Below are 16042 nucleotides of genomic sequence, written 5' to 3'. Positions count from 1 at the left end.
AAGTAAATATTTATGGAATGAAAACACTTTGCAGTGCATTTTAATGGTCTGAGCAGCTGTCTCCAAGCACTTCCTTTTGAAGTAAGGAAGCTTAATTATTTTTGTTTTTACCTCTTTCTATATATCAGCCTGGGCCTGTTGATGTCAGGATTATTTCCAGAGTAGTGAATGATGTTCCCTTGTTGTTTGTCAATCAGAGCAATTCAACAGGGTGATGATGGAAGGAAATTCTGAATGCCAACTCCAATAGCACCAGTTTTCTACCAACAAAGAAATAGACCTGTGCTCATAACTACACTTGCACTAGAAACTGTACTATGACCCACAAGACACAGAAACATTGGTCAGAATTGACTTGTGCTGCTTCTGTGTGCATTTGCATTGACACTTCTGACGGCCTCCCAGCCCTGTTTCTGTTGTGAGCACCACAGCATTCTAAGAGGGATAGTATCTTCATCACCTTGATAACTCTTGGGATGTGCCCTAGTGTTCCCTAGTTGAAACATTTTTATAAATCAAAATCTTGGATAAGTTTACCTTTAGCCTGTGTGTTTATTAAAAGTGAATATTATCTGTGTATATTGTCAGTTGAAAAAAATTCAATTTACAAAACTTTATACTCAGGTTGAAACAATGCATGTTTTAAGGCACAAGTGCACACTTTCACACACATTAAAAATCAGGGTAGGAGCCTGGCATGGTGGCACAAACCTGTAATCATAGCATTCTGGGAGGTTGAGACGGGAGGATCACAAGTTTGAGCCCAGCCTGAGCGATTTTGCAATTTAGTGAAACTTTCTTTACAAAAACAAATCAGGTTGTCAACAGTGATTATTACAGAATAAAGACAAAATAAACATGTAATGTTCAGTTTGTTTTTTATACCATCCCTTTTCCTTTAGTGACTATGCTTAGTGAGGAGAAGGTATTCTGGGATTGAATCCAGGACCTTGTGCATATTAGGCCAATAATCTACCACTGAGCTACATCCCTGGCCCTTTTTTATTTTGAGACAAGCCTTCAGTAAGTGGCCTAGGCTGGCCTTGATCTCATGATACTCCTGCCTCAGCCTCTCAAGTAGCTGGGATTACAGGCGTACCCCAACATGTTCAGCTTGCATTATTTTAATAAAAAGTAAAATCTGTAAAAGATCAAGCCTCAGAGTTGAAGGGCACAAAGCGCTTAAGTCCTCAGTTTGGACAGATGGAACAGCTGCATTTGGAATAGAAGCTCTTGCAACTTTTAAAAGATGCTACTCCAACACACCTCCAAGAGCCTCTCTGCTCACTGTTCAGGGCCTGGACTGGGTGATTCACATACCTTGGAGTATTTGTTTATACATACCTTGGATAATTTATTTACAGTCCCTTTTTAGCTATATCTTGAGTCCTCAGTCCCCAGTATCCACTCGCATAGTTTTAATTCAGGCTCTCATTATTGCTCATTTCTCTTTCTCTCACAATGCCCTCTACCAGCCACAGTCCTAAAGTATAGGTCTGTTTCTTTCAGTAGGTTTCTAGAGCTCCCAGGAATATGAATTCCTTAGCACTACATGTGGTTGGTGCCCTTCCTACTTCCCTACTTGGTGTCCAACTTCTTCTCACCCCTCCTTGCTCTCTGCAGTCTTCCTGCTCATCTGGTGTGTCTGTACTGCCTCCTTCCCCAAAGTCCTCCTTGGAGGTCCACCCTGTCTCCAAGGAGCCTGGGCTGAATTCTCAGTTCACACCAAGAGTTCAGGCCCCACCAAGAGCGCATCTGTAGGAGCATGGGCAGCTCTCCTTCCCAGAGGGGCTGAGTAGCACTGACCACGAGTTTCCCAGTTGTACTTGTGAACGAGTAGGTATTTCAGGTTATGAGAGTAAGCACTTGGTAACTGTCGGACCATCAGAGAAGACACTAAAGTAGAAGTCAGTCTGTGCAGCTTTTGCTGTGTTTCCTTCTAACCCTTACTCTGAGGAGGTGTTGTCCTGGGAATCCACGATTCCATGAGTCTGTTGCATCGCTGTCTCCAAGCTGGGCTGTGCAGTGGGAGCAGGAGAGGAGTGGGCCCTGATCCTTCCACACTGCTTTCCTCCTGAGAGATCCTAGGAGAGTGATTCAGCCTCTCTGTGCCCCAGGGCTAAAGACGTTCTTTCCAAAGAGCACCTGAGCTCACATGGCAGGTGCCTGAAGTGTGATTGCTCCATCTGATAAATGCTTAAGTACCTGCTGTATGCCTGGTGTGTTTCTGTGGGGGAAATAAACATGCTCTTATCGGGAAGAAAGATAAGACCCAAGGAGTGAGCAGAGCCAGGACGAAATGTACAGGTATAAGAGGCTGTGCTGTAACAGGGTGAGTGGGCTTGGAGCCACCTCTCTGGGCACCGGGTGGTGCTGAAGCCCTGAAGGAGTCAGGCTGTGTAAGAACGTGCAATCCAGGGCCTTGTGGGGTCCCGGAGGTCAGGAGCAGACTTGGATTTCTGTTCTGATTGAGATAGGAATCATGAACAGCAAGGACTCGATACACTGCTACTGCCTAAGTTTTTCCTTTTTTTCTTTTTTTCCTTCACTCAAACAGTATGAAAGCATTTTCTAAACTATCCCACCATGATGTAGCCCTGGGCAAGTCGTTTAGTTTTACTTGAGTCTGCTGAAACCCCAGGAAAGATTATGTCTTCTTTAATCAATATACCTATAATTTAGAGCTAAATGTGGAGAACTTGCTTTGAAATTTGGAAAGTTATACAAACATCTGGAATTACTACCCTAGTGCCTTCCATGCTGGTAATGCATCAGTCTTTGAACTTTGGTTGAGTGTCCCGTTCCCCTTTCTGAGGTTCTTGGCCTCATTGCTGTGTGTGTCAGCTAGTCAAAAGTTGTGTTCCTCACTCCTAGAGCATCACATTTAGGGTGAGGAGTGCCTCACTGGCCGCTCAGCCTAGGGAGGAGCACTGTACACAGACAGGATGTGTCCATGTCAAACGAGGTTTGAGGAAGTGTGTCAAACATTAGTTGTATGCACTTGACAAAGCCCTACATCTGTGTGTCCTCACACTGTTGTTGTGGGTAGACCCTGGAATGACCTAAACTGGATAGAACCCTCATCATCGAAAGTTTCCTGGCAAAATACTAGGAGATAGTTCTTTAAAAATGAGAGGTGTACAGTGCTATTTAACTCTCCTGAAATACAATTAAGAGTAAGCTGAGTGGCTTTTCCTTTTTTTTTTCTTTAAGATTTTGTATCTATATCTTGATGTATCAGTTGGTAAGAAACAGCCAGAGAATGCTAGATTAGAGAAAAATAAAAGCATTAACCCTCTGCCACATTCAAATGTGAATGGAGTCCAAAAATCTCAATTTTGTCAAGGAGATTTCTTAAGAATCCTGAAACCTCTTACATGCATAATCAACATGCAAGATTGGGAAGTTTCTTACGTCTGGCCCAAAATTTCTACAGTTTGAATGTCTTTTTGTCTGGTCAAATGGAAAACAGCTGCCCAGGCTTCCCAGTAACCACCTCTGTGTACGTCAAGATGGTTGTTAAGTCACCCCCAGCTTTCTTCCTCTAGACTAAGTAGTGACTTTAACCCGTCTTCAGAGTTTCCATTTCTGACCCCTTTCATCATCTATCTCCCTAAGCTTTTCCCCATCCTTTAAATGTGGATTCCAAAGTGTAGAGCATAATATTTTAATAAGTCTCACCGTTAACTGGGGTCACTTCCTTCTCAGGCAGTCATATGTCATTGTCATTCACATAGGAAGTCTGGCAGTTTTATCCACATCCAGAAAGATGTGATGTAGGATGAACAGCCCCTTTTACAGTGGACTGAAACTACCTCTGTGGCTGCAGATGCTGATTCTGGAGCTGATACTCTGCAAGCCCAACTCCAGGTCTGTTCTCAGATGTGCGTGGCCTGAGTACTCCTGCCTCCCATTTTGGGCTCCGCAGCCAGTTCTGTAGCACAGGGGTCTTTTCCCAAGCATTATTTGCTACCGACCGTAGGGCAGCAAACACGGGATTTCACGAGGAGATACAGGTTCTCTGAAAGGTGGGAGCAGGTTCGGCGATGACAGTCAGACAAAAGCACTCAACACCGAGGTGAAGCTTGCAAATGCTGCTGCAATTTTATTTCTAACTCCAGGTGTTTATATACTAGTTTCAAGGGCACACCACAAGAGTGATTCCAGTCACAGGCAGGCATAAGATAGACAATAGTACTGTAAAAATTAAGACCACAAGGTCAAGGTAAGACCACACCTCTATACCATCACAAAAGCTAAGACCATTAAGTCAAGGTAAGACCACACCTATATACCATCACAAAAGCTAAGACCATTGAGTCAAGGTAAGACCACACCTATACGCAGTCAGAAGGGGGGAAGTTTGTAAGATAAAGGACTGGCTTTAGCATGTCACCTTCAGGTTCACCTTCAGGACTTCACAGTCCGGGGCTCAGGGTCAGCACTTTGGCCGCCCATCCTCTTGTGCCTCAATATCTCCACATCTCTAGGAACATCTAATTGTTCCTAACCTTTCTTGGGCCCAGAATACAATTCTACAGATAATGAACAAATAGTAATAAAGACAAAATAGAACAGAATTATAGATGAACCCAATGTCCCCAAACTGCAGGCAGAGGCCAGCTATTCTCTTCACGGCTGACTTTGCATGCGGTGTGTGCCAAGGACCTCCAGGAGGCTTAACCCCGTGGGGACGATACCTCTGGTCTGGTTTCTGCCAGGTGACCGGCATTGTCACGCAGACTCTACTGGCGTGGTCGTGGCAATTATTCCCTTCTAGGCAGAACTCTCCTATACTTTACTGCTAGTTCCACTTCTAAATCATATGTCCATGTAGCAATCATGAAGTCTCTCTGAGATGATTTTCTTCCAGATGGTTAATGGCATAAGGGGCGCATTCTGTGTTCAATTTCATCAAAATCACAGAATGGGGAGAATCTCAAAATGATTCAGAGAGCACAGGATGGTAAACAGAAATTAGTTGTGCAGTGTCCATTATTCAGGAGAGATCCAGGGCACTAATGAAACTAACTTGACATATCACATTTCTCTTATTTCAGCTTCAGTTGATTCATTGATGTGAACTCTCTGTCCCCTCTCCCCTGTCCCTCTGTTAAAACTTCCACATGCTTCTCCTGTCCAAGCAAAGCCCAGCTCAGGCTCCACACCATTTGTTAACTCCTGTGGGCCCTGCAGGAAGCAGGGCTCCTGGCATGAGTATCGAGAGTGTGTGACCTTAGACAACAGCGGGCAGGAGGGCCAGAATGATTACATGGTGAGATTGCTTGCGTTAGCGTGACGGTCCAGATACTGTTGGATCTGCTTTATGTATTTGATCTAGGGATCTACTGACATCATGGTCTCCTCTCCAGGCTGAAACTCATTAAGCAATGACTTGGAGGTGGTAATTACCCTTGTACTTTGAGGGAAGTTGTGTCACTTTGCATGGCAACCAAAATCGATGGATTCTTGGACATCAGGCTCAGTCGGGATAGCTGATTAGTGAGGTCATCCTGATTTAATGGATGAAATCTACTCAGCTCCATTTCACAGTAAGATAGTCCTCTTTTTTTTGAGACAGGGTCTCTCTGTGTAGCCCATACTGGCCGAGAGCTGGGACTATAGTCATACCCATGGCCAGCCTAAGATACAGTCTTGATAGTGTGATAGTCTTGATAGCTGTGTGCTTGAGTATGTGTAGATCTGTATATTCATGCTTTAAACTTGGGGTATGCCTGGATGGATGTCTTCTTCCCTGCTGAAAGGGTATTCTTTTGTCACTGAACACACCTCATGAACAGCGTGCTGCTTATGGGCACATAACCTGTCTCTCTCTTTTCCAGTCTAATAGGCAGCCAGCCAAGTTGAACCTTCTTACCTGTCAGGTGAAGCCAAATGCTGAGGACAAGAAGTCCTTTGACCTGATATCACGTGAGTCCTTTTTAAAAACTTTTTTGGAGTTAATTACTGTGGTGTCTGGCATCTATGCATTTCTTTTCTGAGTATTGAAGTAGCAACTTTCCGAAACTGCCGTCCTCACTACTTGAACAGCTTCTTGTCATTGCTGCATGAGCAGCTCAAGGAGAGTCCTCAGAGAGTCTCTCTCTGTCTGTCTCTCTGTCTCTCTCTCTCCCCCACTCTCCCCTCCCTCTCTTTTTCCCTCTCTGTCCCCTTCTCCCCCCACTTTTCTTTTTCAAGACAAAGTACTGCTGTGTTGCCCAGGCTGACCTCCCTGGGCTTAAGTGATATTCCTACCTCAGCCTGCCAAGTACCTGGGCCTAAAGTGTGTTCCAGGACACCCCAGCATCTTTTCTCCTCTTCTTTTGCCCCAGACCGGCTTACAGCTGGGAAGGCGGAGCAGTATCAGATCTGACAATATTTAGAACATCAGTGGAAGCTGGATCTGTAAATTCCTTTGGTGCAGTCTTTGTGAATATACAACTTTATTCCCTTGGAGAGTTGTTTCTGAGTATATTCGCAGTTTTCCTCTAGATCTCCTGAAATGCAGTCAGTGACATGAGGCCCAGGCAGTATCCTTCAGAAGCCCTCCAGTGGCTCTGATCAGCTGCGGTGAGGATGTGCTGGTGTAGACTAGGGAGTGCAGCTGTCCTCTGTGTCCACACAGGAAAGTCCCCCAGAATTTATCTCTGCAAAGTCAGGCTCATAAAGGAAAAATAATCCCCTTGCTTTCAAGCAGAGTTGCCTTTAAACCTCGTGAACTGGTGTCACTGCATCCCCTCCTTCCTTGCTCCCAAGAGCAGTTTGCTTTTCCCCTTGACAAAAGCATAATGAGCCACCACACATGGCTGGCAGCCTGCTTCTTGCAGTGCACAGCGCCAGCCCCGCTGCAGCAAAAGGACATGGCCTTCCAAAGGGAGAGGAAGGCAGGGCCAGGGTAGTAGCCGCACTGCCATCCTGTGACGCCAGCCTCGTGCATTGCTCCTGGTTTATCAGCCCGGCGAAGAGGCCTGCAGCCAAAGAGCATGATCTGTAGCAGCACAAAATACTTTCTGTACTTGAAATCCTTCTGATGCAGTTGCATAAATGGAAGCTTGAAGACAGTCCTGACCCAGAAGTATGTATCAGCTGTGAGGCTGTTTTCTTGAAGTCGGAACTGGGTTCTGTGGTGTCTCTGTGAAGTTCAGATCCCCCATGACTTTTATGACCAAGGGATTTCTTGGGTTATTGAGAAGCATAAAATACGAAAAGTTGAAATTACTAATATAACTTCAAAAAACCAAGAGCCCCTAAAATTAAGAACCTGCAGGTTATTACTAGTAATTATAAGTTATTGAGCATCTCAGTGTGCCAGGTGCTTTTTCTACACTATTGCTAATTCTCAGTAATGCCCTGTCAGTTTCCCATCTTACGGAAAAAGGAAATGAGACCCAGAGAGGTTCAGTGACCTAAGCAGGGCCATGTAGCAGTAAGGAGGGATTCAGCCAAGGTACTCAAGTGCTGCTGTCCATGTGTGTTCCGTGGTGCTCACACACCACTCGCTCACTCGTTCTGTATCTCACACACACACAAACACACAGGTAAAGGGCATGCGTGCCTAACTAGCACACACCTGAATATGTTAAAATACCTGTGGACATCTTTAAGAAAGCCCTTCACTGAAGGACACTCCACCCAAAATGTCCAAGTTAGGCTTCTGTTTCCCCTCCCTGGGTGGCCAAGGTTGATCCTTTCTTCTTCGAAGCCTGATTAAGCCAGAGAGCAGACCACAGTCTGGGCAGAGTTGCAGAGCTGCCCTGCAGGTGGGGCCTGCTATGGGGAAAGAGTTTCTGCACAAACATGGTGATGTGAGGTGCACGCCCATGTGAGGCTGAGGCCCCCTGGGTTGGATAAGACCCTGCCCCTTCTCCCTGTTCCTAAAGAGGTACCTCCTGTTTGCGGGGTCTTATATTCTATAGTATTCCTCTTGTACTTAAAAAGATAATAACAAAGTAAACCCTTCCGCTGCTAAAATAGGGATAAAAAGAAAATGATACCAAACTCCTAACTGTGGGTGGTTGCCCTGGGAGCTTCTTTCCTGTCAGCTGGGTTCTGAACTGGGCCCATATGTGCCAGGCAAGTGCTTCACAACTGTGCTCCACGACAGTGCTCCCTCCCCGGCCTTTCTGGGAACTTCTAAAATCTGCGTTACACCTTAAGGCACTCTACTTTCTGCGGTTTCACTTTTTCTTTTTGTATTTCAGATAACAGGACCTATCACTTTCAGGCAGAAGATGAGCAGGATTACGTAGCGTAAGTAGTTTTAAAATACTGGTCTAAGGCCTTAAACCGAAAAAGCAGCTGTAGCACTTACACCTGGTGCCTCTCCACGCTTCTTTCCCACCTTCGGGCCTAGGCGCTTTGCTCTGCCCTTTGTCCGAGTGCCCTGAGCTGTGTAGCTGTGTGCTCATGAATTCGTGCTTTCTGCGAGACTGCTCTCATGCCTCACTGTTGCTGATGTTGCTGCTGTCTGCTCTACCCATGACCTTCATACCACTGGTGCTCCGGTACATTTCCATGGCTTCCTAGAGCCAGTAGCTTCTTGAGGGTGAAGGCAGTGCCTTCTTCATCTTTTAGTCATGTTATCTACATGGAAGAGGCACTTGCTCCATGACCAGTGGGCAAATAAATGAGCCGGTCTGGCTGGCTGCTGTGCTGTCCTTGTGAACAGAGCAGTGAGCTTGGCCTTGAAGGAAGAATACTGGCAGCCCCTGTGCCTGGGGCAGGTGTGGCAGAGTTAAAGGAAGCCAAGTGCAGTGGAAAGAGCCAGGCTTGGTACCCCATAACGCTAGGTGACAGTCCTCTTCCTTCCCATGGCCTGCCTCAACTGCAGACTACAGTGGGCGACTCTTACATTCTCAGCAGCTTACGTTGGTGTCAAAGCAAGCAACCTTTTCTGTGGGATTCGAATTATTCTTATTTCTGTCACTGTGTAGGACCAAGTCATGAGTTATAAGAGTTCCTGCCCCGTCACTGCCACACAGCTGTTGTTTTCCTCCTTTTTTCTGGGGAGCCATGGAATTCCATTCACACCCATTTTGCCTCCCTTCTCTCCTCCCTTATGCTCCCGCACTCCTTGGGAGGGTTGTACTCCTTCCCCATCTCAGAGAGAATGCAGCAATGGTGAACCTTTTAGAGCTTTCAGTGATAACAAACAGCCCACTGTGGCACACGTGCTATAGGATTGCCACCACTGGATGAAGGGACCAGAAAGAGGACAGGACATGAGTAGAAAGCATGTGCAGTTGGGAGAAATAGCACAAAAGAAAGCAAGCTGAGAGAGAGAGGAACAGCAGGTCTGTTTGTCTGTGCATCTATTTGGCTATTTAATGAATGCCAGCTAGATGCCAAGAACTGTGCAGGGCACCAAGAATACAAAACTAAATCAGAGGGAGCCGCCGCCCTGGAGAAGGAGACCAGCAGTGTGACACAGTGCACGTGCTGAGCGCAGACAGGAGGCCGTGGGGTGGGGTGTGCATCGATCGGCTCCCGTTCTCAGGGTTGTTGTTAGAGAAGAATTCCCAGAGGAAGGTAAGCCCAAGCTGGCTCCAGAAGGAATGGGAAGGATGCAGATCCTCTGCCTTCCAAGCATGGGGCCTTGTCAGCCGAGAAAAGCAACAGGGTGGAATCGGAAGAAGGGGACCAATGCATAATACTGTGGGCACAGAGTGGGCAGACCGGAGAGCGATAGGCACCGAACAAGAAAGGGCAGCTTCAGGAGGTCTGTGCCCACCACCCACAGATTTGGGGAGCTTCAATATTTGAGATCTTCCTGCTATGTTAATCCTCATGACTCCAATGAGTAAGGTCTGTGATCCTTAGTTTCAAAATGAAATAGGCAAAGCATGCCCATGGTGAGAATCCTCAACCCAAAAAGAATTACAAAGCCACCTTTTGAATATTGCTTCCCTTTCTCTTCTCTCTCCCCTCCTCGAAGCTCTAAATGGAAAATCAGTGACAAATTTTTATGAGGCGGGCGGAAAGCATCCACTTTGTCTTTGTTCCCTTCTGTCTCAAACCCAAGCCTTGAATGTCTTATTTTCTCTGAGGACTTAACAGGTAATTCAGTCCCAGTTTTGTTAGAGATACTGGTGTCCTGCCTATGGGACTTACCACTGTTCAATAAAAAGGTTGCTTGGTCTACCCCAAAATTGTTGCCCATTACATTGAGTGAAAGCACTGCTGGTGGTGAGGGGCTTCACTTGGATGATGTGGAGAGTGGTGGCGTGGCACACAAGGACAGCACATGCCCCTGACGGAAGCCTTAGTGCTGCATCCACTGCCAGTGTTTTGTAAAGGCAGTTTCATTGCACTGTTGACTTTCTTTCCTGTGTGAAAGTATCTAGTGGAAATCTGGGCATGGTGGCACACTGCTGTAATTCCAGCACTTGGAAGGCTGAGGCAAGAGGAATGCTGGGAGTTTGAGGCCAGCCTGGGCTACACGGTGCATTCGAGGCCTCCTTAACTATATAGCAAGACCCTATCTAAAGAAAGAATGAGAAAGTGTCCAGTGAAATTAAATGCATAAATGTCCTTGTCACCAAAGAAGGAGGTAGTTCTGTTGTCCAGCAGCTCTGCCGCTTGTCTAGGTTCCCTACTAGTGGCTTCTTTCCTTAGGCAGATCATCTAGCCTGTGTCCTCCTCGGTAGATGATGAGGGTAGGCAGTGAGTGGGTGAGGGTTTCATGTCTCACTTGCAGAGCTTTTGAGAGTGAGGATGAAATGTGTGAAACCTTCCTAGCGCCGTGGCAATTTATGATTTTGAAAGTCAGTGACTTAAAGTATTAAAATATAATGATGCACTGTATTGCTTCTTTCACTTTTTGGCATGCCTATTACTTTGGTGAAGATGAGGCCTCACACTGTAGTCCAGGCTGACATTGAACTCACGTTGCCCAGGCAGGCCTTAAACCCAAGATCTTCCTGCCTTAGCCTCACCAGTGCTGAGATTACAGGCATGTGCCACCACTCCTGGTGCCCATTACTTTAAAAGAATTTTAAAACTTAAAAAGTACTGTTAGCAAGAGTCATTTTGATTCTTGACCCCTTTGAGATGAGGCTACTTCATTCCAGCACATGTAAGTACTTTCTCTGGAAAATTGTCCTTTGAGTATATTTTTTTTCTGATGATCACAACAAACTCGTCTTTTTTAAAAAAAAAAAAATATGAGCTCCAGAGTAAAGAGGTAAATGTAATATAATTTTTGAACTGGAGCCAGAAAAAGTGGAATTTCCTCCTGGACTGACACAGTCCAGCTGTAGCACCTTGGGCAAGTCATGTAACTTTTCTAGTTCCCAACCCCCACCACCACCCCATTCCTCTTCCTGAAGGTATTTTAAACCGTAACCAAAGAGGCTTGGAGACTTCTGTTTCAAAATTGTAAGTATTTGACACGCAGGAGATGCCGCTTCACTTTAGGTGACCAGGTGGGGCGGTGTTGAAGGAAGGCAAAATAGAGACTATGGTCACCAATGACCTGTTGGACAGTTTCCTGTGTTTTCAACAAAACAGTTTCTGGCTTTAACTTGAGACTAAATCATTAAAAAGTACTATTTAATTCCAAACACATCATGAGCCCCACCCAGTCCTACATTTGGTTCCCATGCTCTTGGGGGCCTTCATCCCAGTGAATCCAAACTGAGTACAGAGCGCCACCTAGAGTCAGAGGTGCAGCGTGGAACCCTTACAGCAGTTGAGGTTTTTTTGTTTGGGTTTGGTTTGGTTTTGGTTTTGGGTTTTGTTTTTTTTTTGTTGTTGTTTTTTTTTTTTTTTTTTTTTTGTACCAAGCATTGAACCCTGGTCCTTGTGCTTGTGAGGCAGGTGGTGGAACCACTGGCCTAAATCCCCAGCCCCAGATTCCAGCAGTTCAGTTTTGTGATGCTCTTGCTGCTACTAACTCAGTACTTTTTGTAGACAGTATTTTGCTTCATATCCATTTATCCTGCAGTGTACCAAATAAACAGGCCTTGTTCTAATCCTTTGTATTATCAATTAAGACCAAGAATTGGCTGTGTATGCAGTAAATGAAAAAAACTGAAGTTGGATTTTTTTCCCTCATTCATGAAAGTAATAGTTTCATTTTAGATTTGAAAAATTACAGAAAAGCACAGAAACAAACAATTCCCCAATAAATTTTTTTCTAAAGAAGATAATTGAGCAACAACCAATATTAACATTTTAGGGAAATTCCTTCCAGCATTTTTCCCAATCAAATACATGATCTATAAATGCATGTGTTTAAGGACGAGGGATTTAGCTCAGTGGTGCCACCACCTGCCTTGCAAGTGCAAGGACCCGAGTTCGATCCCTGGTACCAAAAAATAAATACATACATGTGTTTACATTTGAGATTATATAGGAGATGTTTTTTCCTGTTTTACAAGAAATATTGTGAAGATTTCACCAGTATCATTCAAGAATTATTTAAAGTTTTCAGGGCCGGGGATTTAGCTCAGCGGTTCTGCCGCCTGCCTTGCAAGCTCAAGGGCCTGAGTTCGATCTCTGGTACCAAAAATAAATAAATAAAGTTTTCATTTTAATGCTCGCTTACCCTTTCTACTTGGTGTTTGACACTGTCAATCAGCATGCTGTTGTTGGGATTGTGTGTTGCTTGCGCATAAACTGGTAGCAAAGGGTTCTTTGTGGTGCATGTGATGCCCTCACATGCATGTAACCTCCCAGCTGCAGTCCTCAGTTCATATGATAATGTCAGAATGCTCTCCAGTGTTCCTACAGGCATGAGCTTCTAGAGAGCAGCTGCCTCTTGCTGGCTCTAATCCCCGATTGGTTGGTTCTCCCCGAATTCTCTCATTCTGACATCTCCTCACTCTGCCCTTATGCAAACAGCACCTGGTGTGCTCCTGCAAGTCTTCAGTTACACTGGCTTCTGCTGCTAATCCTTTCTCCTGTGTATCACTTTCCACTCTGCAACTCTTTCAAGTTTAATTTCTGCCATTTTTCCTCACTTTATTGCTATTTGGGGAGAGGGAGTTCTCTTTTGGGATCTTGGAGGAAAATAGACGTTTTACAGTGAGGGAGAAGACAGCAGCTGTGTCCTTGTGAAGGTTTCCTCCTTCTGGTATTTTGATGACAGGTGGATATCAGTGTTGACAAATAGCAAGGAAGAGGCCCTAACCATGGCCTTCCGAGGTGAGCAGAGCACAGGAGAGAACAGCTTGGAAGACCTGACGAAAGCCATCATCGAGGACGTCCAACGGCAACCTGGGAATGACATCTGCTGTGACTGTGGTTCATCAGGTATTCTTCTCCATGCCTGAGTAGCTTGTGAAATATCTTCTTTCTGCCCATCTGATATAAGATGAGCTATTTACCTGAAAGCCTTATCTCTCAGGCACACTTAGACACACCCCAAAATGTATCCCCACCACCAAGCTGCTCTTAACTTTCATTTTTTTTTTTCTTTCCTTGAACATCTCCCACCTTATCTCCCAATGGTCAGCTGTCGCAGTACCCCTTTCCTAACAGGCTCAAGGTCATTGACCACACGGGCATTGTCAGGAGAGCACAGAATGTGGTGTCCATGTTTTAAACCACAAGTGTGCCATTCACAGCTGGACAGTCGCAGACTGAGTCCCTTTATTATTTTGATCTGCAGGCTCTCATCCTTAAATGAGGACTTAATAAAATGGTGCCTCCTAAATCAGCTGACACATGTCTCCTTCCTTCCTGTGCGTGGGAACCTTTGCCAACCTCTAAACCATAGTGATACCACCTTCCCATGCACTTATATTTCCAGAAACCTTGTATACTACCAAGTTATTGGCAAGAGCTGACATTTACTGTTTCCTCTGTACTAAGGATTATGCTTGGTGTTTTGCTCGTGTTACCATATTGAATCCTCATCAAAATTCTATGAGCAAGATACTAAAATTGCCCCCATTTTACAGATGAAGATCCTGGGGCTCAGAGAGAGGAAGTGAATTTCACAGGCTCACACACCTTGTAGGGATCAGAACAAGGATGCAAACCTAGTGCTCTAGGTATACTTACTGTTCTGCTTGCAACAGCAGACTTCATTGCACAGATTCCCACAGGTCCCTCAGGAATCTCAGGTTGTCTAGTCTTTTCAGGTATGAAACTGATAGTGACTCACACAAGGTGAGGAAATGGCAGAGAGGTAGTAAATACTCAGATGTTCACCTATCAAAAAGAAATGACACAGCGAGAACCCTGAAGGTTTTAGTGACATAAAAGTACAGTGACTGTTCCCACTGTTCTGGCCCTTTTAAATTTAGCGGGAAAGTCTGGCTCCCTGAAAGAAACATTGTGGTCAGACAGCTGTCTTACTTCCAAGAGCTGCTTTTGGGGAGGCCATAGACCAGAATGACGTGTTAAAGCTGGTCATAAATGAGAGGTTTTTGATAACCTCCGAGTCCAGTCCTTTACAAGCAGTACTTAGTAGGCCTTCAAATCCTGCACCCTCAAGGATGAAGTGCAAGTGAAGGATCCCTCCTCCGGATGGCTAGAGTCTCTGAGGAAAGGTCCTTTTGCCTTTTTACAAGAATAAAGGGCTTCATTTCCATTTTGATTACTGAAGGAAAGCTTATAATGACTCCTAGATAAGCCACTTGTATCTATTTCTTCCACTTCACTCTTTTCCCTCGTAGTAATTCTTAACAAGTTTTACTACTGTTTTATCAACCTGTATAGATGGCACACTAAATTAAATACCTTGTTTGTTTCGTTAAATCCTTCCCACAGAACCTACGTGGCTTTCGACCAACTTGGGTATCCTGACCTGTATAGAATGTTCTGGCATCCACAGGGAAATGGGGGTTCATATTTCTCGAATTCAGTCTCTGGAACTAGACAAATTAGGAACTTCTGAACTCTTGGTGAGTCATGTCCTAATTTTAGAAGAATATTTTAAGTTTGTTATGAGTATGTTTAATATATTGCTTTGAGTTTTTTGTTTCTGCTGAGTGCAAGAAATTTTATTTTTTTTATATTTTTTTCCTGGTACAGGGAATCAAACTCAGGGCCTTGCACTGGCCAGGCAGGTGCTATGCTGCTGAGCTACATCCCCAGCCCTCTAATTTCTGAATTTATGAATTTGATTAAATATTTAAAATTTAACTTTTGGGGTATTTAACGGTGTTTACCATTAGCTCTTTTCTTTTTGGATGGCCTTTACAGCTGTTTCTTTGTTTGAGAATTAGGTTTTATAGGATTCATTATAACGCTGATTAAAATCATATGCTCACAGTACCAAGTGGCTTATGTTATTAAAAATAATGGCTAAAAAAGTTTGTCTGTTTTAAAGTGTACATGAATTGTGAATGCCCTGTTAACTATTCACAAAACCAGTTCATCCTTAAGCCAGAGATTCTTTATGTAGTAAGGGAGGAAATTGTGTGAATTTGTGGTACTTAGCTTTATAATAATTTTTAAAAGTTACGAATAATTTGTTTTTCTGGAAACACTTCCCTCCCATCATGATTCATCCAAATGTGTGGCCCTCCTGAGCCCAGGTTAAATCCCTGCTTCAGAATACAAAAGAAAAGAACAGAAGGTGCGCTTGGCATTCCCTGTGACCCCTCATGACCCTAAACCCTCTCTTGCAAAATGTTAACCCTGATGCATGCTGAGAGACTCTTTATACTAAAAGGGTAGAATTTTTAAGATAAAATGAAAATCCTCAGAGGAGTCATCCTTGAGCGGAGGCTAAGTGAACTGGAACTCAAAAAAAATTGACAATCTGGGTGACTTCTAAATTTTGCATTAATCTCTAAATCAGGAGAATGAAGCCCAGCATACATTCCTCTAATTCCAGTGCTAAGGAAGGGGCTGCATATTCCCAGTGAGGCCAACCTAGGTTACATAGCGAATTCAGGCTCACAGGTAGCCTAGACTGTATTTTCACACCTTGTCTTTAAAAACAGGACAGGCCTTCTGGGCGTGATGGCACACGCCTGTAATCCCAGCACTTGGGAAGCTGAGGTAGGAGGATCGCTGTGAGTTCAAAACCAGCTTGGGCTACATAGTGAGTTCCAAGGCAGTCTGAACTATATAGTGACCCTATCTC

The 16042-nt window shown here is 44.6% G+C and overlaps 1 protein-coding gene across 1 annotated transcript in view; it reads left to right on the top strand.

The window, feature by feature from the left end:
- The window catches only part of Asap1 (ArfGAP with SH3 domain, ankyrin repeat and PH domain 1), a 301757-nt gene that overhangs the window by 244036 nt on the left and 41679 nt on the right, over window positions 1–16042 (top strand). The window contains exons 14-17 of the mRNA XM_033760856.1: window positions 5844–5931; window positions 8202–8250; window positions 13091–13254; window positions 14719–14852. Coding sequence (XP_033616747.1) covers window positions 5844–5931; window positions 8202–8250; window positions 13091–13254; window positions 14719–14852 — 435 coding nt within the window. The remainder of the gene's footprint in view (window positions 1–5843; window positions 5932–8201; window positions 8251–13090; window positions 13255–14718; window positions 14853–16042) is intronic.

This window comes from Fukomys damarensis, unplaced genomic scaffold (assembly GCF_012274545.1).
Source record: "Fukomys damarensis isolate Sample0158 unplaced genomic scaffold, DMR_v1.0_HiC HiC_scaffold_5, whole genome shotgun sequence".
Taxonomy (NCBI): Eukaryota; Metazoa; Chordata; class Mammalia; order Rodentia; family Bathyergidae; genus Fukomys; species Fukomys damarensis.
The sequence above is the reverse complement of the archived record's forward strand: the minus strand, read 5'-3'. Positions and strand labels throughout refer to the sequence as shown.